The following is a 24,884-nucleotide window of genomic DNA, read 5'->3' on the forward strand; positions in this document are numbered from 1 at the left end:
AAACCCAAACCGCGAACACCCCTATTCAAGCATACACCCTCATCAAGACCTTACCACATTTTCATCCTGGGTGTTGTTCCGTTGGACCTACTGGAAATTGCTAGTTTTGTTTATGGCAACACCATCTTTGTTGAATTTGAATGAGAGTGTTATAGATAATATTGATAAGAATTTGATCAGGTGGGAAGGAACACCGGAGGAGGTGTTAGAGGAGATGGAACGGGCTAAGCAGTCAGCGAGTTTGCAAGATATGTGTCGGGATGCTCAGTACTGGATAGATATGTACAACAGAATAGCCACAGTAGAATACCAAAGAAGAAGAGGGGAAGAGTTCCTACACCCCCTAACTCTGCTGCTAGTATGGTACCACCTCAACCTCAAAGATCTGGAGATTCCGCTACAAGTATGGCTCCTCCCCAGTCACGTAATTCGAGAGGATCAAGTGATGATTCAGGAGACCCTCGGAGGTGCCAGGAGTAGTATTTCGAGGAAGTAACTCATGGATGAGTGACCCCGACTACATTCCCGAAACCCCATCCTCCAGTAGCGAAGACAGTGGATACGCATATGATCCATATAACATTCTTTAGGAGGAATTAGCATAGTGATGATGGAAGGAAGTGGTAGTAGCCTTATTTTTATTGTATGTGTAAAAGAATTGTCAGGATGAGATGATCGACTCTGGCAATGGAACTATTGTATTGTATTGTGAAGTTAAGATGTTCAAGTTATAATATTTTGAATGATCTGTGATATGAATATATGTGCTTATACATGTAAAGTGGGGAAAATTGCAATCCTTTTTGGGAATAAGTGTTTAGTAGCTTATATGTAATAATTTGGAAATTTTGGGGATTACTAAGAATATTCAGTTATCATTTTATAGGTTATGGCACATATCAACGTGACCAATGAGATCCAGCAGAATGTGGAAAAAATGAACCACAGGAACAGCTAAAAAATTCTCAAGCCGAACAGATACGTCAGCTAAGGGAAATGAATACCCGATTGCTGGCAATCCTGGAAAAGCAGGAACAAAATAGGGATAATGAGGAAGGGAAGTTCTATAAGAGGCTTGCTGCTCATAAGCCACGGGGCTATGACGGCGAAGCGGATCCGGTAAAATTTGAAGACTGGATTGCATATATGGAAAAGCTGCTGGATGTGGTAAACTGTCCAGAGAACTTGAGGGTAAAGCTAGCATTTTTTTACCTGGAAGGCCCTGCGGATATGTGGTGGGGTACAGTTAAGAAAACCTCCACCCAAGCCATTTACACCTGGGAAATGTTCGTGGAAAAGTTGAGGAATAAGTTTTTCCTCCAGCACTGAGAAGGAAAAAAGAGAATGAATTCTTGTTTTTGAGGCAAGGGCAGATGACGGTAGTAGAATATGCTGCCAAATTTATGGAACTCGCGCGGTTCGCTCCAGACTTTACTAGCAACGAAAGGGTAAAATCCATGCGATTTTTTGAGGGGTTAAATTTGAAGTACCAGAAAAGAATAGGGGTCTATAACAGCTTTGAGGATTTGTATGATCGAGCCTTAGAACATGAACGGATTGAGCAAAAGGATGAAAACTCGAAAAGAAAGAAGAAGGGGAACGAAAAATTGGAGCAGAAGTAGCAAGAAAATTAAGACGGATCCAGCCGGAACGTCCATGGCCTTAGTCCCTGCTAAAATAGGGGGAGGGGGAAAGAAGGAGTGGAAGTGTCGGCGTTGTGGAAAAGATCACTATGGGAAAAACTGTGAGGGGCAAAGCATTTGTTTCAAATGCATGAAGACGGGGCATAGAATCAAGGAGTGTCCCGTTTTAAATCAATCAGGAAATGCTAAAGGTAATCAGCGACCTGGTGAGGTGTTGCTGCTGAAAGCGGCTGGTGAATCGAGCTCGGGTCGTAACCAAAAGGAGTATCGAAAGCGCTGGGAGAGCATTTGCCCTTAAGTCTGAGCCATCTGAGGAGCCAGAGATTATAGAGCAGAAAGGTAATGTAATTACCGGGACCTTTGATGTGTGTAATTTACCTGCATTTGTGTTATTTGATTCCGGAGCATCCCACTCTTTTATTTCAAATCTATTTGCATTCCGCATAGAGAAAAAACCCAAAGTGACTTCATGTGATTTGAATGTAACTTTGCCTGATAAAACTACCTTCCGATGTAAGTATATGTTGAGAGAATGTGGTATTAGAATTGCGGAGGTGGATTTGAAGGCAGATTTGATAATGTTTGATTTAGGTGTATATGATGTGATTCTGGGTATGGATTGGTTGAGTAAAAATCGAGCTATAATAGAATGTTATACTCGAGTGGTGAAACTTCGACCCTTCTTAGAGCGGACCATTAACCATCAGGGCTGGGATGGTGCTATGGAAGCACATATTTGTCAGGTAACGGAACGAGGAGAAACTGAATCAAAATTGATGAATATACCGGTAATTCAAGAATTTCCCGATGTATTTCCGGAGGATTTACCAGGGTTGCCTCCACATCGAGTTGTGGATTTTCATATAGATTTGATTCCGGGAGCTACCCCGATCTCAAGAGCTCCGTATAGGATGGCCCAGCTGAGAGGTAGAATTAAAGAAGCAATTAGATGAGTTGTTGCAGAAGGGATATATCAGACCTAGTGTGTCTCCATGGGGAGCACCAGTGTTGTTCGTCAAGAAAAAGGATGGCTCCATGAGACTATGTTATAGATTATCGAGAGATCAATAAGATCACGGTGCGGAATAGGTATCCTTTACCAAGAATTGATGATCTATTTGATCAGCTGAGGGAGCGAGTGTATTCTCCAAGATTGATTTGAGGTCTGGTTATCACAGATGAGGATTGTAGAGGAGGATATACCAAAGACAGCTTTCCGCACTCGATACAGGCATTACGAGTTTTTAGTTATGCCATTTGGATTGACTAATGCGCCTGCGGCTTTTATGGATTTAATGCAACGCTATTTTAAGCCGTTCTTGGATCGATTTGTGGTTATCTTTATAGATGATATCTTGATATACTCAAGGAATCGTGAGGAACATGAAGGTCATCTGAGAACTGTCCTGGCTACACTCGAGGGAAAAGTTGTATGCCAAGCTTAGTAAATGTGATTTCTGGTTAGAGGAGGTGAAGTTTCTCGGACATGTGGTGTCTAAGGAAGGCATCTCTGTAGATCCGGACAAGATTAAGGCAGTAGAAGAATGGCCAGCACCGAAGAATGTGTCCGAAGTTCGGAGTTTTCTGGGTTTAGCAGGTTATTATCGGCGATTTGTGAAGAATTTCTCTAAAATAGCATTACCCATCACAAGTTTAATCAGGAAAAACTCCCGTTTCCAATGGAATGAAAAATGTGAAGCCGCCTTCTTAGAGTTAAAGCGGAGGTTAACCAGTGCTCCTATTCCGACCCTTCCCTCCGGAACTGAGGGGTTTGAAATTTATAGTGATGCTTCTCAGGAAGGTTTGGGATGTGTGTTGATGCAGCATGGAAAAGTGATAGCCTACGCGTCGCGACAGTTGCGACCTCATGAGAAAAATTATCCAGTGCATGATTTGGAATTAGCTGCAGTTGTCTTTGCTCTGAAGTTATGGCGACATTATTTGTACGGAGTTTCATGTAAGGTGTTCACGGATCATAAAAGTCTGAAGTATATCTTCACTCAAAAAGATATGAACATGAGGCAAAGAAGATGGTTAGAGTTGCTAAAAGATTACGACATCGACATTCAATATCATCCCGGAAAAGCAAATAAGGTGGCAGATGCACTTAGTAGAAGGCCAAGGAGTGAATTAAGCTTTTTATCAGCATTGCCAGATGAACTGAGTAAAGAGATAGAGTTATTTGAACTCGCTCTAGTACGTTCAGGGGATATTGAAGGAACCATTAATGCTTTAACTGTCCAACCTGACCTATACTCAGAGATTCGGGAAAAGCAAAGCCAAGATGCATTCTTGCAGGGTATCAAAGAAAAGATAAAAAATGGCGAAACTCAGGAATTTGCGCAATATGAGGATGGAAGTATTAGAATGAGGGGACGATGGTGTGTTCCCGAGGATCAGGATTTAAGGCAGAGGATTTTGAAGGAAGCTCATAGTAGTCCGTATTCAGTACATCCTGGTAGAGACAAAATGGTACGAGATCTTAAGAATTACTTCTGGTGGAAAGGCCTCAAGAAGGAGGTAGCGAGATATGTGGCGAGATGTTTAACATGTCAAAAAGTGAAGTTTGAACGCCAGAAGGCACCTGGGTTATTGCAACCATTACCTATTCCAGAGTGGAAATGGGATTCTGTCTCCATGGATTTCGTGTCAGGGTTACCAAGGTCTAAAAAGGGAAATGACTCGATATGGGTGATAGTGGATCGTCTCACCAAAACGGCGCATTTCTTGCAATAAAGGGAACTTGGAATCAGTCGCAGATGGCTGATGCCTACATTCGGAATATTGTTCGTCTTCATGGGGTACCAGTAAGCATCGTTTCGGATAGAGACCCCCGATTTCTGGCTCATTTCTGGGAGAAACTTCAGGAAGCTTTCGGAACAACATTGAAATTTAGTACGGCATTTCATCCTGCTACCGATGGTCAAACTGAACGTACAATTCAGGTATTGGAAGATATGTTGCGAGCTTGTATTTTGGAATTCCAAGGGTCTTGGGAAGATTATTTAGCTTTAATAGAATTCTCTTACAACAACAGTCATCAAGCCACAATAGGAATGGCTCCATATGAAGCCCTGTATGGTCGAAAGTGCCGAACGCCGATTTGTTGGGAAGATTTGAGGAATAGAGTACCGGTAGGACCAGAATTGGTTCAAGAGACTATGGATCAAATTCGAATAATCCGGGAAAAGATGAAAATCGCTCAGGATCGTCAGAAGAAATATGCAGACATAAGAAGGAGGAAACTGGAATTTGAAGTCGGAGATAAAGTTTTCCTTAAAGTTTCCCCTACCAAAGGAGTAAAGAGATTCGGTATTCGAGGCAAACTTAGTCCGAAGTTCATTGGACCTTATGAAATCTTGAAAAGAGTTGGCGAGGTAGCTTACGAAATTGCGTTACCTACTGAACTGTCTCGCATCCATAATGTGTTCCATGTATCACAACTTCGGAAATATATGCACGATCCTTCCCATGTGTTATCTCATGAACCATTGCAACTTGATGAAACTCTTAGTTATGAGAAAGACCTATCAGAATATTGGACCGACGCGAAAAGGTTCTACGGAATCAAGTCATACCATTAGTTAAGGTATTGTGGTCCAGTCAAAATTCGGAGGAGGCTACTTGGGAAAAAGAGACTGATATGAAGCACCGCTATCCGCAACTTTTCTAAGGTACGGTTTAAGTTTCGGGACGAAACTTCTTAAGGGAGGAAACGTGTAACAGCCGGTAAATAATAAAGGATTATTATATGATTAAGTAACTTAAATTGTGGAATTTTAACGTGATCGTACGTAGGAAATACGTATGATGAGTTGTGTGTAAAAATAATGTGTGTTTGTGTGTAATTAGTACTTAGAAGGAATTATATATAAAAATAATAATATTATCTCGTTACATGGGAACATTTAGTATCGATATATTATTTTAATAAGTTAAGTTATGGAAATTGAAAACTAGTGGAAAATAGGAATAATCATGTTTCAACTATTAGGCAAATTGAGGGTTGTGTTTAAAGAATGGACTTTGGAGTTCTTTAATATAGATGGGTTGATATAAATTAAGGAGTATATGTTATGGATGTTTTGAGTAAAATAGTCATCTTGGGGAAGGTTAGATCACTAGTAAGCAAATCAATATAAAAAAATTAGGCTTAGGATAGTACAAAAGAAGATCAGAAATTCCTGCAGAAGACCAAGTAGGAACAAAGACCTCATTTGGCTTATTAAAGAAGAGATCACGAGATATAAAACATACCCAGACTTGGTTCACATGCATACCAACACCTCATAAAAATTTGAGTACATTACCACAACAAAAGCTTGCTGCCCAGAACACACCATTCTTACCTCTCTCACTCGCCAGCTCCTGCGAGATTGTAGAGCTTGGTTCTTCCTTCGTTTTCTTCAATTTTTCTCTATAAAAAACTTGCATGCAAAGCTTGATTCATATTCTAAACACATAGGTGCATACTGGGAAGGTAAAAGTTCGAGCTTTAAGAGTCGGGAAGTTCAAGAAGCAAGGCCATCTTCTTCAATCAAGGAAACAGTAAGTATAGTGAATGTTTAGGTTGAATTAAGGTACTTCCTTGAGGTATTTTCTTATGAAATTTGGTGTGAATGTTCTTTTATGTCTTAGGATCAAAAAGAATCAAGAATCCAGTCTTGAGGAGCAGTAGAAGTCGAGTTACACCATTTACAAATTAAGGTATGCAGATTCAATGCCTTTTTGGAGATTAAAAATGATGGAAGTTGTTAGATTTGTTTTAGAACGAAATTAAGGCTGAATTTTTGTTGTGAATGGCTATTGGATTTTATATTTTGATGTTATACAAGTTTAAACCCTTGCATGTTGGTACAACAAATGAAAAAGGACTCCTTTTCTTACCTTAGGAAGAATAGTATGTGGATTTTACTTGTTTTGGTTAAGAATGGCGATTTTTGGTATTATGGATGGATTTTCGGTAAGTAGGCAGTAGGTTGGATGATATTAGGTGATCATATAAGTGTGTGTTAATAGCTAAGAACATCATTTAGGATGAAGGTTAAGTTTTATACTAAAAAGTGTGGTTAAAGGCATGTTTTACTATGTGATTTTTACTTGGAAATGTGATCAATGTTGGAAAAGGATTTCATTGAACTTATTATTAGTTATTCTTGATAAAGAAACATGGAGTTCATGATATACTTGGATAAGAATCTTCTACATCATTTCAGATTCCATTAGAGGTTCCGAAAACTATTTACAAACTACGTTTTAAAAATGAACTATATCGGGTTGCCTATAATCTTTTTAAGGAAAACATTTTCAATGATATATAGATGTATTTACAGTAGCTTAAACATAAATGTTTCACTTATATTACTCAATCAAAATCGATGATCAAATTCTATTCAAAGTATTCTTTGTATGAGGTCCGAAATCACCCTTTTTCGCACATCAAAACCTAGATTATTCTTATGATTAGTTAGATCGATTGTGTGGATTCTTTAAAACTATTTTTGGCATTCCTAAAATCATGTAGCTACTGTCCTAAGTCCATTAATCCATCCTTAACCAAACCTTAAATCATTTTTATAAGCTTAACTTTTAGTATAACTTCTTACAAACCGTTTTAGTAAGTGTATTCGTTATTAAAGAATGAGAATTCGTTTTTGCGTAGTGAAGAGGAATGTGTGTATCATGTGAAAGGACATGTCCTATAAAAGCTTGCAAGCGAGAAAATAGTAGGAGTTTAAACTCCGAATTGTGTGGAGGTTGTATTCTAATACACCTCATTGTGATATCTTCTTCCTACGCCCTCAAGCTAAACGTTTTCAAAATTGTGTTGGTATGTGGACGTTTGCTATAAACTTGTGAACATTTCGAATGTGTATTCTTACGAGGAAGGTTTATTCTCTTGACATATTGATTTGTAAATTACCTTGGAGTGTGATCACTCCTTGTTTTCAGCCACCATAAATCTATTTCTGGATTGATTTGCATACCAGTGTAAACTGATTTTTATTTGTTCTATGAACCTGTCCTGGTGGGGGCAGACTCTTGTGCAGGGAAAAGCAAGCTAAGGTAGTCCGAGGGATGAGCTGTAGTGAAGTCATGTCTCAACTGTCATAGTGGATGCAAGCTTGAACATGATCATATTTTGCAACTTACTTCTGCTCATGAACACTGTTTAACTTTATTTTATAACTTTCTTTTGGGTCTGTAATAACTAACTTAATTTCATATGTGATGAATGTTTATTTTAAGATTAGCTCGTAGAGTCAATTCAACCATATTAATGGGTTGACTCCAGCAGGTGACAGCCTCCGTAACGTTTGATTATGATTTTGCTTCCGCTATTGTTAGAAGTATAGTTTTAATTAATATTTAACATAAGCTAGGACGGGGGCTGTTACAAGTGGTATCCGAGCCAAGGTTTTCTTAATTTTAAAGAAAAATGAAAATGTGATTTTGATACTTATCTTCATATAGGTATTCAATTGTTTTAAACATAAATGTTTTAAATGATTGATTGATCATGTTCAAGGAAGCTAAGAAATGCTATGATGGTAAGAGTAACATGCTCAGTAGGGCAAATAATGTGTGTAGATTATGTGTGTGATACTTATGTGTATTATCTAAGTTATGTGTTATGTATGTGCAACTAGATGTCTCAAGTGGAAGTGGTAATGGTAATGGGTCAAGAGTAATATGGAGAAACAACGCATATTGGGTGATTGGTAGTGATGGAAATCGAAGGTACCAGGAGGAACCAGATGTTAAGAGGAATGAAGGAGAGGATCCGTTGGTATTTGCTAGAAAAAACTCAATGTCATAGAAGAGTATAACCAGTTATATGGGAGTGGAAACCATAACCCTTTCACTCGACCTGCTATTCAAGCATACACCCTCATCAAGACCTTACCACATTTTCATCCCTGGGTGTTGTTCCGTTGGACCTACTGGAAATTGCTAGTTTTGTTTATGGCAACACCATCTTTGTTGAATTTGAATGAGAGTGTTATAGATAATATTGATAAGAATTTGATCAGGTGGGAAGGAACACCGGAGGAGGTGTTAGAGGAGATGGAACGGGCTAAGCAGTCAGCGAGTTTGCAAGATATGGGTCGGGATGCTCAGTACTGGATAGATATGTACAACAGAATAGCCACAGTAGAATACCAAAGAAGAAGAGGGGGAAGAGTTCCTACACCCCCTAACTCTGCTGTAGTATGGTACCACCTCAACCTCAAAGATCTGGAGATTCCGCTACAAGTATGGCTCCTCCCCAGTCACGTAATTCGAGAGGATCAAGTGATGATTCAGGAGGACCCTCGGGGTGCCAGGAGTAGTATTTCGAGGAAGTAACTCATGGATGAGTGACCCCGACTACATTCCCGAAACCCCATCCTCCAGTAGCGAAGACAGTGGATACGCATATGATCCATATAACATTCTTTAGGAGGAATTAGCATAGTGATGATGTGGAAGGAAGTGGTAGTAGCCTTAGTTTTTATTGTATGTGTAAAAGAATTGTCAGGATGAGATGATCGACTCTGGCAATGGAACTATTGATTGATTGTGAAGTTAAGATGTTCAAGTTATAATATATTTTGAATGATCTGTGATATGAATATATGTGCTTATACATGTAAAGTGGGGAAAATTGCAATCCTTTTTGGGAATAAGTGTTTAGTAGCTTATATGTAATAATTTGGAAATTTTGGGGATTACTAAGAATATTCAGTTATCATTTTATAGGTTATGGCACATATCAACGTGACCAATGAGATCCAGCAGAATGTGGAAAACAATGAACCACAGGAACAGCTAAAAAATTCTCAAGCCGAACAGATACGTCAGCTAAGGGAAATGAATACCCGATTGCTGGCAATCCTGGAAAAGCAGGAACAAAATAGGGATAATGAGGAAGGGAAGTTCTATAAGAGGCTTGCTGCTCATAAGCCACGGGGCTATGACGGCGAAGCGGATCCGGTAAAATTTGAAGACTGGATTGCATATATGGAAAAGCTGCTGGATGTGGTAAACTGTCCAGAGAACTTGAGGGTAAAGCTGGCATCCTTTTACCTGGAAGGCCCTGCGGATATGTGGTGGGGTACAGTTAAGAAAACCTCCACCCAAGCCATTTACACCTGGGAAATGTTCGTGGAAAAGTTGAGGAATAAGTTCTTTCCTCCAGCACTGAGAAGGAAAAAAGAGAATGAATTCTTGTTTTTGAGGCAAGGGCAGATGACGAGTAGTAGAATATGCTGCCAAATTTATGGAACTCGCGGTTCGCTCCAGACTTTACTAGCAACGAAAGGGTAAAATCCATGCGATTTTTTGAGGGGTTAAATTTGAAGTACCAGAAAAGAATAGGGGTCTATAACAGCTTTGAGGATTTGTATGATCGAGCCTTAGAACATGAACGGATTGAGCAAAAGGATGAAAACTCGAAAAGAAAGAAGAAGGGGAACGAAAAATCTGGAGCAGAGAGTAGCAAGAAAATTAAGACGGATCCAGCCGGAACGTCCATGGCCTTAGTCCCTGCTAAAATAGGGGAGGGGGAAAGAAGGAGTGGAAGTGTCGGCGTTGTGGAAAAGATCACTATGGGAAAAACTGTGAGGGGCAAAGCATTTGTTTCAAATGCATGAAGACGGGGCATAGAATCAAGGAGTGTCCCGTTTTAAATCAATCAGGAAATGCTAAAGGTAATCAGCGACCTGGTGAGGTGTTGCTGCTGAAAGCGGCTGGTGAATCGAGCTCGGGTCGTAACCAAAAAGGAGTATCGAAAGCGCCTGGGAGAGCATTTGCCCTTAAGTCTGAGCCATCTGAGGAGCCAGAGATTATAGAGCAGAAAGGTAATGTAATTACCGGGACCTTTGATGTGTGTAATTTACCTGCATTTGTTTATTTGATTCCGGAGCATCCCACTCTTTTATTTCAAATCTATTTGCATTCCGCATAGAAAAAACCCAAAGTGACTTCATGTGATTTGAATGTAACTTTGCCTGATAAAACTACCTTCCGATGTAAGTATATGTTGAGAGAATGTGGTATTAGAATTGCGGAGGTGGATTTGAAGGCAGATTTGATAATGTTTGATTTAGGTGTATATGATGTGATTCTGGGTATGGATTGGTTGAGTAAAAATCGAGCTATAATAGAATGTTATACTCGAGTGGTGAAACTTCGACCCTTCTTAGAGCGGACCATTAACCATCAGGGCTGGGATGGTGCTATGGAAGCACATATTTGTCAGGTACGGAACGAGGAGAAACTGAATCAAAATTGATGAATATACCGGTAATTCAAGAATTTCCCGATGTATTTCCGGAGGATTTACCAGGGTTGCCTCCACATCGAGTTGTGGATTTTCATATAGATTTGATTCCGGGAGCTACCCCGATCTCAAGAGCTCCGTATAGGATGGCCCAGCTGAGATGGTAGAATTAAAGAAGCAATTAGATGAGTTGTTGCAGAAGGGATATATCAGACCTAGTGTGTCTCCATGGGGAGCACCAGTGTTGTTCGTCAAGAAAAAGGATGGCTCCATGAGACTATGTATAGATTATCGAAGATCAATAAGATCACGGTGCGGAATAGGTATCCTTTACCAAGAATTGATGATCTATTTGATCAGCTGAGGGGAGCGAGTGTATTCTCCAAGATTGATTTGAGGTCTGGTTATCACCAGATGAGGATTGTAGAGGAGGATATACCAAAGACAGCTTTCCGCACTCGATACAGGCATTACGAGTTTTTAGTTATGCCATTTGGATTGACTAATGCGCCTGCGGCTTTTATGGATTTAATGCAACGCTATTTTAAGCCGTTCTTGGATCGATTTGTGGTTATCTTTATAGATGATATCTTGATATACTCAAGGAATCGTGAGGAAATGAAGGTCATCTGAGAACTGTCCTGGCTACACTCCAGAGGAAAAGTTGTATGCCAAGCTTAGTAAATGTGATTTCTGGTTAGAGGAGGTGAAGTTTCTCGGACATGTGGTGTCTAAGGAAGGCATCTCTGTAGATCCGGACAAGATTAAGGCAGTAGAAGAATGGCCAGCACCGAAGAATGTGTCCGAAGTTCGGAGTTTTCTGGGTTTAGCAGGTTATTATCGGCGATTTGTGAAGAATTTCTCTAAAATAGCATTACCCATCACAAGTTTAATCAGGAAAAACTCCCGTTTCCAATGGAATGAAAAATGTGAAGCCGCCTTCTTAGAGTTAAAGCGGAGGTTAACCAGTGCTCCTATTCTGACCCTTCCCTCCGGAACTGAGGGGTTTGAAATTTATAGTGATGCTTCTCAGGAAGGTTTGGGATGTGTGTTGATGCAGCATGGAAAAGTGATAGCCTACGCGTCGCGACAGTTGCGACCTCATGAGAAAAATTATCCAGTGCATGATTTGGAATTAGCTGCAGTTGTCTTTGCTCTGAAGTTATGGCGACATTATTTGTACGGAGTTTCATGTAAGGTGTTCACGGATCATAAAAGTCTGAAGTATATCTTCACTCAAAAAGATATGAACATGAGGCAAAGAAGATGGTTAGAGTTGCTAAAAGATTACGACATCGACATTCAATATCATCCCGGAAAAGCAAATAAGGTGGCAGATGCACTTAGTAGAAGGCCAAGGAGTGAATTAAGCTTTTTATCAGCATTGCCAGATGAACTGAGTAAAGAGATAGAGTTATTTGAACTCGCTTAGTACGTTCAGGGGATATTGAAGGAACCATTAATGCTTTAACTGTCCAACCTGACCTATACTCAGAGATTCGGGAAAAGCAAAGCCAAGATGCATTCTTGCAGGGTATCAAAGAAAAGATAAAAAATGGCGAAACTCAGGAATTTGCGCAATATGAGGATGGAAGTATTAGAATGAGGGGACGATGGTGTGTTCCCGAGGATCAGGATTTAAGGCAGAGGATTTTGAAGGAAGCTCATAGTAGTCCGTATTCAGTACATCCTGGTAGAGACAAAATGGTCGAGATCTTAAGAATACTTCTGGTGGAAAGGCCTCAAGAAGGAGGTAGCGAGATATGTGGCGAGATGTTTAACATGTCAAAAAGTGAAGTTTGAACGCCAGAAGGCACCTGGGTTATTGCAACCATTACCTATTCCAGAGTGGAAATGGGATTCTGTCTCCATGGATTTCTGTCAGGGTTACCAAGGTCTAAAAAGGGAAATGACTCGATATGGGTGATAGTGGATCGTCTACCAAAACGGCGCGATTTCTTGCAATAAAGGGAACTTGGAATCAGTCGCAGATGGCTGATGCCTACATTCGGAATATTGTTCGTCTTCATGGGGTACCAGTAAGCATCGTTTCGGATAGAGACCCCCGATTTCTGGCTCATTTCTGGGAGAAACTTCAGGAAGCTTTCGGAACAACATTGAAATTTAGTACGGCATTTCATCCTGCTACCGATGGTCAAACTGAACGTACAATTCAGGTATTGGAAGATATGTTGCGAGCTTGTTTTTGGAATTCCAAGGGTCTTGGGAAGATTATTTAGCTTTAATAGAATTCTCTTACAACAACAGTCATCAAGCCACAATAGGAATGGCTCCATATGAAGCCCTGTATGGTCGAAAGTGCCGAACGCCGATTTGTTGGGAAGATTTGAGGAATAGAGTACCGGTAGGACCAGAATTGGTTCAAGAGACTATGGATCAAATTCGAATAATCCGGGAAAAGATGAAAATCGCTCAGGATCGTCAGAAGAAATATGCAGACATAAGAAGGAGGAAACTGGAATTTGAAGTCGGAGATAAAGTTTTCCTTAAAGTTTCCCCTACCAAAGGAGTAAAGAGATTCGGTATTCGAGGCAAACTTAGTCCGAAGTTCATTGGACCTTATGAAATCTTGAAAAGAGTTGGCGAGGTAGCTTACGAAATTGCGTTACCTACTGAACTGTCTCGCATCCATAACAGTCGGGAAGTTCACCAAAACTGAATTCACCAACACACCCCTTGTTGCATAGGACGTGTAACAGCCGGTAAATAATAAAGGATTATTATATGATTAAGTAACTTAAATTGTGGAATTTTAACGTGATCGTACGTAGGAAATATGTATGATGAGTTGTGTGTAAAAATAATGTGTGTTTGTGTGTAATTAGTACTTAGAAGGAATTATATAAAAATAACAATATTATCTCGTTACATGGGAACATTTAGTATCGATATATTATTTTAATAAGTTAAGTTATGGAAATTGAAAACTAGTGGAAAATAGGAATAATCATGTTTCAACTATTAGGCAAATTGAGGGTTGTGTTTAGAAGAATGGACTTTGGAGTTCTTTAATATAGATGTGTTGATATAAATTAAGGAGTATATGTTATGGATGTTTTGAGTAAAATAGTCATCTTGGGGAAGGTTAGATCACTAGTAAGCAAATCAATATAAAAAATTAGGCTTAGGATAGTACAAAAGAAGATCAGAAATTCCTGCAGAAGACCAAGTAGGAACAAAGACCTCATTTGGCTTATTAAAGAAGAGATCACGAGATATAAAACATACCCAGACTTGGTTCACATGCATACCAACACCTCATAAAAATTTGAGTACATTACCACAACAAAAGCTTGCTGCCCAGAACACACCATTCTTACCTCTCTCACTCGCCAGCTCCTGCGAGATTGTAGAGCTTGGTTCTTCCTTCGTTTTCTTCAATTTTTCTCTATAAAAAACTTGCATGCAAAGCTTGATTCATATTCTAAACACATAGGTGCATACTGGGAAGGTAAAAGTTCGAGCTTTAAGAGTCGGGAAGTTCAAGAAGCAAGGCCATCTTCTTCAATCAAGGAAACAGTAAGTATAGTGAATGTTTAGGTTGAATTAAGGTACTTCCTTGAGGTATTTTCTTATGAAATTTGGTGTGAATGTTCTTTAATGTCTTAGGATCAAAAAGAATCAAGAATCCAGTCTTGAGGAGCAGTAGAAGTCGAGTTACACCATTTACAAATTAAGGTATGCAGATTCAATGCCTTTTTGGAGATTAAAAATGATGGAAGTTGTTAGATTTGTTTTAGAACGAAATTAAGGCTGAATTTTTGTTGTGAATGGCTATTGGATTTTATATTTTGATGTTATACAAGTTTAAACCCTTGCATGTTGGTACAACAAATGAAAAAGGACTCCTTTTCTTACCTTAGGAAGAATAGTATGTGGATTTTACTTGTTTTGGTTAAGAATGGCGATTTTTGGTATTATGGATGGATTTTCGGTAAGTAGGCAGTAGGTTGGATGATATTAGGTGATCATATAAGTGTGTGTTAATAGCTAAGAACATCATTTAGGATGAAGGTTAAGTTTTATACTAAAAAGTGTGGTTAAAGGCATGTTTTACTATGTGATTTTTACTTGGAAATGTGATCAATGTTGGAAAAGGATTTCATTGAACTTATTATTAGTTATTCTTGATAAAGAAACATGGAGTTCATGATATACTTGGATAAGAATCTTCTACATCATTTCAGATTCCATTAGAGGTTCCGAAAACTATTTACAAACTACGTTTTAAAAATGAACTATATCGGGTTGCCTATAATCTTTTTAAGGAAAACATTTTCAATGATATATAGATGTATTTACAGTAGCTTAAACATAAATGTTTCACTTATATTACTCAATCAAAATCGATGATCAAATTCTATTCAAAGTATTCTTTGTATGAGGTCCGAAATCACCCTTTTTCGCACATCAAAACCTAGATTATTCTTATGATTAGTTAGATCGATTGTGTGGATTCTTTAAAACTATTTTTGGCATTCCTAAAATGTAGCTACTGTCCTAAGTCCATTAATCCATCCTTAACCAAACCTTAAATCATTTTTATAAGCTTAACTTTTAGTATAACTTCTTACAAACCGTTTTAGTAAGTGTATTCGTTATTAAAGAATGAGAATTCGTTTTTGCGTAGTGAAGAGGAATGTGTGTATCATGTGAAAGGACATGTCCTATAAAAGCTTGCAAGCGAGAAAATAGTAGGAGTTTAAACTCCGAATTGTGTGGAGGTTGTATTCTAATACACCTCATTGTGATATCTTCTTCCTACGCCCTCAAGCTAAACGTTTTCAAAATTGTGTTGGTATGTGGACGTTTGCTATAAACTTGTGAACATTTCGAATGTGTATTCTTACGAGGAAGGTTTATTCTCTTGACATATTGATTTGTAAATTACCTTGGAGTGTGATCACTCCTTGTTTTCAGCCACCATAAATCTATTTCTGGATTGATTTGCATACCAGTGTAAACTGATTTTTATTTGTTCTATGAACCTGTCCTGGTGGGGGCAGACTCTTGTGCAGGGAAAAGCAAGCTAAGGTAGTCCGAGGGATGAGCTGTAGTGAAGTCATGTCTCAACTGTCATAGTGGATGCAAGCTTGAACATGATCATATTTTGCAACTTACTTCTGCTCATGAACACTGTTTAACTTTATTTTATAACTTTCTTTTGGGTCTGTAATAACTAACTTAATTTCATATGTGATGAATGTTTATTTTAAGATTAGCTCGTAGAGTCAATTCAACCATATTAATGGGTTGACTCCAGCAGGTGACAGCCTCCGTAACGTTTGATTATGATTTTGCTTCCGCTATTGCTAGAAGTATAGTTTTTAATTAATATTTAACATAAGCTAGGACGGGGGCTGTTACAAGTGGTATCCGAGCCAAGGTTTTCTTAATTTTAAAGAAAAATGAAAATGTGATTTTGATACTTATCTTCATATAGGTATTCAATTGTTTTAAACATAAATGTTTTAAATGATTGATTGATCATGTTCAAGGAAGCTAAGAAATGCTATGATGGTAAGAGTAACATGCTCAGTAGGGCAAATAATGTGTGTAGATTATGTGTGTGATACTTATGTGTATTATCTAAGTTATGTGTTATGTATGTGCAACTAGATGTCTACAAGTGGAAGTGGTAATGGTAATGGGTCAAGAGTAATATGGAGAAACAACGCATATTGGGTGATTGGTAGTGATGGAAATCGAAGGTACCAGGAGGAACCAGATGTTAAGAGGAATGAAGGAGAGGATCCGTTGGTATTTGCTAGAGAAAAACTCAATGTCATAGAAGAGTATAACCAGTTATATGGGAGTGGAAACCATAACCCTTTCACTCGACCTGCTATTCAAGCATACACCCTCATCAAGACCTTACCACATTTTCATCCCTGGGTGTTGTTCCGTTGGACCTACTGGAAATTGCTAGTTTTGTTTATGGCAACACCATCTTTGTTGAATTTGAATGAGAGTGTTATAGATAATATTGATAAGAATTTGATCAGGTGGGAAGGAACACCGGAGGAGGTGTTAGAGGAGATGGAACGGGCTAAGCAGGCAGCGAGTTTGCAAGATATGGGTCGGGATGCTCAGTACTGGATAGATATGTACAACAGAATAGCCACAGTAGAATACCAAAGAAGAAGAGGGGGAAGAGTTCCTACACCCCCTAACTCTGCTGCTAGTATGGTACCACCTCAACCTCAAAGATCTGGAGATTCCGCTACAAGTATGGCTCCTCCCCAGTCACGTAATTCGAGAGGATCAAGTGATGATTCAGGAGGACCCTCGGGAGTGCCAGGAGTAGTATTTCGAGGAAGTAACTCATGGATGAGTGACCCCGACTACATTCCCGAAACCCCATCCTCCAGTAGCGAAGACAGTGGATACGCATATGATCCATATAACATTCTTTAGGAGGAATTAGCATAGTGATGATGTGGAAGGAAGTGGTAGTAGCCTTAGTTTTTATTGTATGTGTAAAAGAATTGTCAGGATGAGATGATCGACTCTGGGCAATGGAACTATTGTATTGTATTGTGAAGTTAAGATGTTCAAGTTATAATATATTTTGAATGATCTGTGATATGAATATATGTGCTTATACTGTAAAGTGGGGAAAATTGCAATCCTTTTTGGGAATAAGTGTTTAGTAGCTTATATGTAATATTTGGAAATTTTGGGGATTACTAAGAATATTCAGTTATCATTTTATAGGTTATGGCACATATCAACGTGACCAATGAGATCCAGCAGAATGTGGAAAACAATGAACCACAGGAACAGCTGGAAAATTCTCAAGCCGAACAGATACGTCAGCTAAGGGAAATGAATACCCGATTGCTGGCAATCCTGGAAAAGCAGGAACAAAATAGGGATAATGAGGAAGGGAAGTTCTATAAGAGGCTTGCTGCTCATAAGCCACGGGGTTATGACGGCGAAGTGGATCCAGTAAAATTCGAGGACTGGATTGCATATATGGAAAAGCTGCTGGATGTGGTAAACTGTCCAGAGAACTTGAGGTAAAGCTGGCATCCTTTTACCTGGAAGGCCCTGCGGATATGTGGTGGGGTACAGTTAAGAAAACCTCCACCCAAGCCATTTCACCTGGGAAATGTTCGTGGAAAAGTTGAGGAATAAGTTCTTTCCTCCAGCACGAGAAGGAAAAAGAGAATGAATTCTTGTTTTTGAGGCAAGGGCAGATGACGGTAGTAGAATATGCTGCCAAATTTATGGAACTCGCGCGGTTCGCTCCAGACTTTACTAGCAACGAAAGGGTAAAATCCATGCGATTTTTTGAGGGGTTAAATTTGAAGTACCAGAAAAGAATAGGGGTCTATAACAGCTTTGAGGATTTGTATGATCGAGCCTTAGAACATGAACGGATTGAGCAAAAGGATGAAAACTCGAAAAGAAAGAAGAAGGGGAACGAAAAATCTGGAGCAGAGAGTAGCAAGAAAATTAAGACGGATCCAGCCGGAACGTCCATGGCCTTAGTCCCTGCTAAAATAGGGGGGGGGAAAGAAGGAGTGGAAGTGTCGGCGTTGTGGAAAAGATCACTATGGGAAAAACTGTGAGGGGCAAAGCATTTGTTTCAAATGCATGAAGACGGGGCATAGAATCAAGGAGTGTCCCGTTTTAAATCAATCAGGAAATGCTAAAGGTAATCAGCGACCTGGTGAGGTGTTGCTGCTGAAAGCGGCTGGTGAATCGAGCTCGGGTCGTAACCAAAAGGAGTATCGAAAGCGCCTGGGAGAGCATTTGCCCTTAAGTCTGAGCCATCTGAGGAGCCAGAGATTATAGAGCAGAAAGGTAATGTAATTACCGGGACCTTTGATGTGTGTAATTTACCTGCATTTGTGTTATTTGATTCGGAGCATCCCACTCTTTTATTTCAAATCTATTTGCATTCCGCATAGAGAAAAACCCAAAGTGACTTCATGTGATTTGAATGTAACTTTGCCTGATAAAACTACCTTCCGATGTAAGTATATGTGAGAGAATGTGGTATTAGAATTGCGGAGGTGGATTTGAAGGCAGATTTGATAATGTTTGATTTAGGTGTATATGATGTGATTCTGGGTATGGATTGGTTGAGTAAAAATCGAGCTATAATAGAATGTTATACTCGAGTGGTGAAACTTCGACCCTTCTTAGAGCGGACCATTAACCATCAGGGCTGGGATGGTGCTATGGAAGCACATATTTGTCAGGTAACGGAACGAGGAGAAACTGAATCAAAATTGATGAATATACCGGTAATTCAAGAATTTCCCGATGTATTTCCGGAGGATTTACCAGGGTTGCCTCCACATCGAGTTGTGGATTTTCATATAGATTTGATTCCGGGAGCTACCCCGATCTCAAGAGCTCCGTATAGGATGGCCCAGCTGAGATGGTAGAATTAAAGAAGCAATTAGATGAGTTGTTGCAGAAGGGATATATCAGACCTAGTGTGTCTCCATGGGGAGCACCAGTGTTGTTCGTCAAGAAAAAGGATGGCTCCATGAGCAATGTATAGATTATCGAGAGATCAATAAGATCACGGTGCGGAATAGGTATCCTTTACCAAGAATTGATGATCTATTTGATCAGCTGAGGGGAGCGAGTGTATTCTCCAAGATTGATTTGAGGTCTGGTTATCACCAGATGAGGATTGTAGAGGAGGATATACCAAAGACAGCTTTCCGCACTCGATACAGGGCATTACGAGTTTTTAGTTATGCCATTTGGATTGACTAATGCGCCTGCGGCTTTTATGGATTTAATGCAACGCTATTTTAAGCCGTTCTTGGATCGATTTGTGGTTATCTTTATAGATGATATCTTGATATACTCAAGGAATCGTGAGGAACATGAAGGTCATCTGAGAACTGTCCTGGCTACACTCCAGAGGAAAAGTTGTATGCCAAGCTTAGTAAATGTGATTTCTGGTTAGAGGAGGTGAAGTTTCTCGGACATGTGGTGTCTAAGGAAGGCATCTCTGTAGATCCGGACAAGATTAAGGCAGTAGAAGAAGGCCAGCACCGAAGAATGTGTCGAAGTTCGGAGTTTTCTGGGTTTAGCAGGTTATTATCGGCGATTTGTGAAGAATTTCTCTAAAATAGCATTACCCATCACAAGTTTAATCAGGAAAAACTCCCGTTTCCAATGGAATGAAAAATGTGAAGCCGCCTTCTTAGAGTTAAAGCGGAGGTTAACCAGTGCTCCTATTCTGACCCTTCCCTCCGGAACTGAGGGGTTTGAAATTTATAGTGATGCTTCTCAGGAAGGTTTGGGATGTGTGTTGATGCAGCATGGAAAGTGATAGCCTACGCGTCGCGACAGTTGCGACCTCATGAGAAAAATTATCCAGTGCATGATTTGGAATTAGCTGCAGTTGTCTTTGCTCTGAAGTTATGGCGACATTATTTGTACGGAGTTTCATGTAAGGTGTTCACGGATCATAAAAGCTTGAAGTATATCTTCACTCAAAAAGATATGAACATGAGGCAAAGAAGATGGTTAGAGTTGCTAAAAGATTACGACATCGACATTCAATATCATCCCGGAAAAGCAAATAAGGTGGCAGATGCACTTAGTAGAAGGCCAAGGAGTGAATTAAGCTTTTTATCAGCATTGCCAGATGAACTGAGTAAAGAGATAGAGTTATTTGAACTCGCTTAGTACGTTCAGGGGATATTGAAGGAACCATTAATGCTTTAACTGTCCAACCTGACCTATACTCAGAGATTCGGGAAAAGCAAACCAAGATGCATTCTTGCAGGGTATCAAAGAAAAGATAAAAATGGCGAAACTCAGGAATTTGCGCAATATGAGGATGGAAGTATTAGAATGAGGGGACGATGGTGTGTTCCCGAGGATCAGGATTTAAGCAGAGGATTTTGAAGGAAGCTCATAGTAGTCCGTATTCAGTCATCCTGGTAGAGACAAAATGGTCGAGATCTTAAGAATACTTCTGGTGGAAGGCCTCAAGAAGGAGGTAGCGAGATATGTGGCGAGATGTTTAACATGTCAAAAAGTGAAGTTTGAACGCCAGAAGGCACCTGGGTTATTGCAACCATTACCTATTCCAGAGTGGAAATGGGATTCTGTCTCCATGGATTTCGTGTCAGGGTTACCAAGGTCTAAAAAGGAAATGACTCGATATGGGTGATAGTGGATCGTCTCACAAAACGGGCGATTTCTTGCAATAAAGGGAACTTGGAATCAGTCGCAGATGGCTGATGCCTACATTCGGAATATTGTTCGTCTTCATGGGGTACCAGTAAGCATCGTTTCGGATAGAGACCCCGATTTCTGGCTCATTTCTGGGAGAAACTTCAGGAAGCTTTCGGAACAACATTGAAATTTAGTACGGCATTTCATCCTGCTACCGATGGTCAAACTGAACGTACAATTCAGGTATTGGAAGATATGTTGCGAGCCTTGTATTTGGAATTCCAAGGGTCTTGGGAAGATCATTTGGCTTTGATAGAATTCTCTTATAACAACAGTCATCAAGCCACAATAGGAATGGCTCCATATGAAGCCCTGTATGGTCGAAAGTGCCGAACGCCGATTTGTTGGGAAGATTTGAGGATAGATAGTACCGTAGGACCAGAATTGGTTTCAAGAGACTATGGATCAAATTCCGAATAATCCGGGAAAAGATGAAAATCGCTCAGGATCGTCAGAAGAAATATGCAGACAGTAAGAAGGAGGAAACTGGAATTTGAAGTCGGAGATAAAGTTTTCCTTAAAGTTTCCCCTACCAAAGGAGTAAAGAGATTCGGTATTCGAGGCAAACTTAGTCCGAAGTTCATTGGACCTTATGAAATCTTGAAAAGAGTTGGAGGTAGCTTACGAAATTGCGTTACCTACTGAACTGTCTCGCATCCATAATGTGTTCCATGTATCACAGCTTCGGAAATATATGCACGATCCTTCCCATGTGTTATCTCATGAACCATTGCAACTTGATGAAACTCTTAGTTATGAAGAAGACCTATCAGAATATTGGACCGACGCGAAAAAGGTTCTACGGAATCAAGTCATACCATTAGTTAAGGTATTGTGGTCCAGTCAAAATTCGGAGGAGGCTATTGGGAAAAAGAGACTGATATGAAGCACCGCTATCGCAACTTTTCTAAGGTACGTTTAAGTTTCGGGACGAAACTTCTTAAGGGGGGAAACGTGTAACAGCCGGTAAATAATAAAGGATTATTATATGATTAAGTAACTTAAATTGTGAATTTTAACGTGATCGTACGTAGGAAATACGTACTATGATAGTGTTGTGTAAAAATAATGTGTGTTTGTGTGTAATTAGTATTTAGAAGGAATATATATAAAAATAATAATATTATCTCGTTACATGGAACATTTAGTATCGATATATTATTTTAATAAGTTAAGTTATGGAAATTGAAAACTAGTGGAAAATAGGAATAATCATGTTTCAACTATTAGGCAAAATTGAGGGTTTGTGTTTAAAAGAATGGACTTTGGAGTTCTTTAATATAGATGGGTTGAATAATTAAGGAGTATATTTATGGATGTTTTGAGTAAAATAGTCATCTTGGGAAGGTTAGATCACTAGTAGCAAATCAATATAAAAAAATTAGGCTTAGGATAGTACAAAAGAAGATCAGAAATTCCTGCAGAAGACCAAGTAGGAACAAAGACCTCATTTGGCTTATTAAAGAAGAGATCACGAGATATAAAACATACCAGACTTGGTTCACATGCATACCAACACCTCATAAAAATTTCAGTACATTACCACAACAAAGCTTGCTGCCAGAACACACCATTCTTACCTCTCTCACTCGCCAGCTCCTGCGAGATTGCAGAGCTTGGTTCTTCCTTCGTTTTCTTCAATTTTTCTCTATAAAAACTTGCATGCAAAGCTTGATTCATATTCTAAACACATAGGTGCATACTGGGAAGGTAAAAGTTAGCTTTAAGAGTCGGGAAGTTCAAGAAGCAAGGCCATCTTCTCAATCAAGAAACAGTAAGTATAGTGAATGTTTAGGTTGAATTAAGGTACTTCCTTGAGGTATTTTCTTATGAGAATTTTGGTGTGATGTTCTTTTATGTCTTAGATCAAAAAGAATCAAGAATCCAGTCTTGAGGAGCAGTAGAAGTCGAGTTACACCATTTACAAGTTAAGGTATGCAGATTCAATGCTTTTGGAGATTAAAAATGATGGAAGTTGTTAGATTTGTTTTAACGAAATTAAGGCTGAATTTTTGTTGTGAATGGCTATTGGATTTTATATTTGATGTTATACAAGTTTAAACCCTTGCATGTTGGTACACAAATGAAAAGGACTCCTTTTCTTACCTTAGGAAGAATAGTATGTGGATTTTACTTGTTTTGGTTAAGAATGGCGATTTTTGGTATTATGGATGGATTTTTGTAAGTAGGCAGTAGGTTGGATGATATTAGGTGATCATATAAGTGTGTGTTAATAGCTAAGAACATCATTTAGGATGAAGGTTAAGTTTTATACTAAAAGTGTGGTTAAAGGCATGTTTTACTATGTGATTTTTACTTGGAAATGTGATCATGTTGGAAAGGATTTCATTGAACTTATTATTAGTGTTTCTTGATAAAGAAACATGGAGTTCATGATATACTTGGATAAGAATCTTCTACATCATTTCAGATTACATTAGAGGTTCCGAAAACTATTTACAAACTACGTTTTAAAAATGAACTATATCGGGTTGCCTATAATCTTTTTAAGGGAAACATTTTCAATGATATATAGATGTATTTACAGTAGCTTAACATAAATGTTTCATTATATACTCAATCAAAATCGATGATCAAATTCTATTCAAAGTATTCTTTGTATGAGGTCCGAAATCACCCTTTTTCGCAATCAAAACCTGATTATTCTTATGATTAGTTAGATGATTGTGTGGATTCTTTAAAACTATTTTTGGCATTCCTAAAATCATGTAGCTATACTGTCCTAAGTCCATTAATCCATCCTACCAAACCTTAAATCATTTTATATAAGCTTAACTTTTAGTATAACTTCTTACAAACCGTTTTAGTAAGTGTATTCGTTATTAAAGAATGAGAATTCGTTTTTGCGTAGTGAAGAGGAATGTGTGTATCATGTGAAAGGACATGTCCTATAAAAGCTTGCAAGCGAGAAAATAGTAGGAGTTTAAACCCGAATTGTGTGGAGGTTGTATTCTAATACACCTCATTGTGATATCTTCTTCCTACGCCCTCAAGCTAAACGTTTTCAAAATTGTTTGTATGTGGACGTTTGCTATAAACTTGTGAACATTTCGAATTGGTATTCTTACGAGGAAGGTTATTTCTTGAATATTGATTTGTAAATTACCTTGGGTGTGATCACTCCTTGTTTTCAGCCACCATAAATCTATTTCTGGATTGATTTGCATACCAGTGTAAACTGATTTTTATTTGTTCTATGAACCTGTCCTGGTGGGGCAGACTCTTGTGCAGGGAAAAGCAAGCTAAGGTAGTCCGAGGGATGAGCTGTAGTGAAGTCATGTCTCAACTGTCATAGTGGATGCAAGCTTGAACATGATCATATTTTGCAACTTACTTCTGCTCATGAACACTGTTTAACTTTATTTTATAACTTTCTTTTGGGTCTGTAATAACTAACTTAATTTCATATGTGATGAATGTTTATTTTAAGATTAGCTCGTAGAGTCAATTCAACCATATTAATGGGTTGACTCCAGCAGGTGACAGCCTCCGTAACGTTTGATTATGATTTTGCTTCCGCTATTGCTAGAAGTATAGTTTTTAATTAATATTTAACATAAGCTAGGACGGGGGCTGTTACAAGTGGTATCCGAGCCAAGGTTTTCTTAATTTTAAAGAAAAATGAAAATGTGATTTTGATACTTATCTTCATATAGGTATTCAATTGTTTTAAACATAAATGTTTTAAATGATTGATTGATCATGTTCAAGGA

At 38.9% G+C, this 24,884-nt stretch overlaps 1 protein-coding gene and 2 long non-coding RNA genes across 3 annotated transcripts; all 3 read left to right on the forward strand.

Moving 5' to 3' along the window:
- The first annotated feature begins 5,755 nt into the window (after positions 1-5,755).
- Positions 5,756-7,918, forward strand: LOC125493282 (uncharacterized). Its single transcript, XR_007269795.2, has 3 exons — positions 5,756-6,191; positions 6,282-6,350; positions 7,682-7,918. It is a non-coding gene; the product is annotated as an uncharacterized LOC125493282 (long non-coding RNA).
- Positions 7,919-14,199: 6,281 nt separating this feature from the next.
- Positions 14,200-17,479, forward strand: LOC125493487 (uncharacterized). The gene is made up of 3 exons (XM_048636878.2): positions 14,200-14,448; positions 14,539-14,607; positions 15,936-17,479. Exon 3 carries the CDS (start codon positions 16,549-16,551, stop codon positions 17,344-17,346), a length of 798 nt encoding a protein of 265 aa, XP_048492835.1. The 5' UTR covers positions 14,200-14,448; positions 14,539-14,607; positions 15,936-16,548; the 3' UTR covers positions 17,347-17,479.
- A 5,534-nt stretch (positions 17,480-23,013) lies between these two features.
- On the forward strand, positions 23,014-24,627 carry LOC125493233 (uncharacterized). The gene is made up of 2 exons (XR_008967811.1): positions 23,014-23,083; positions 24,391-24,627. It is a non-coding gene; the product is annotated as an uncharacterized LOC125493233 (long non-coding RNA).
- The last annotated feature ends 257 nt before the right edge of the window (positions 24,628-24,884 follow it).

The sequence above is a fragment of the Beta vulgaris genome, chromosome 9, assembly GCF_026745355.1.
Source record: "Beta vulgaris subsp. vulgaris cultivar EL10 chromosome 9, EL10.2, whole genome shotgun sequence".
NCBI classification, from domain to species: domain Eukaryota; kingdom Viridiplantae; phylum Streptophyta; class Magnoliopsida; order Caryophyllales; family Amaranthaceae; genus Beta; species Beta vulgaris.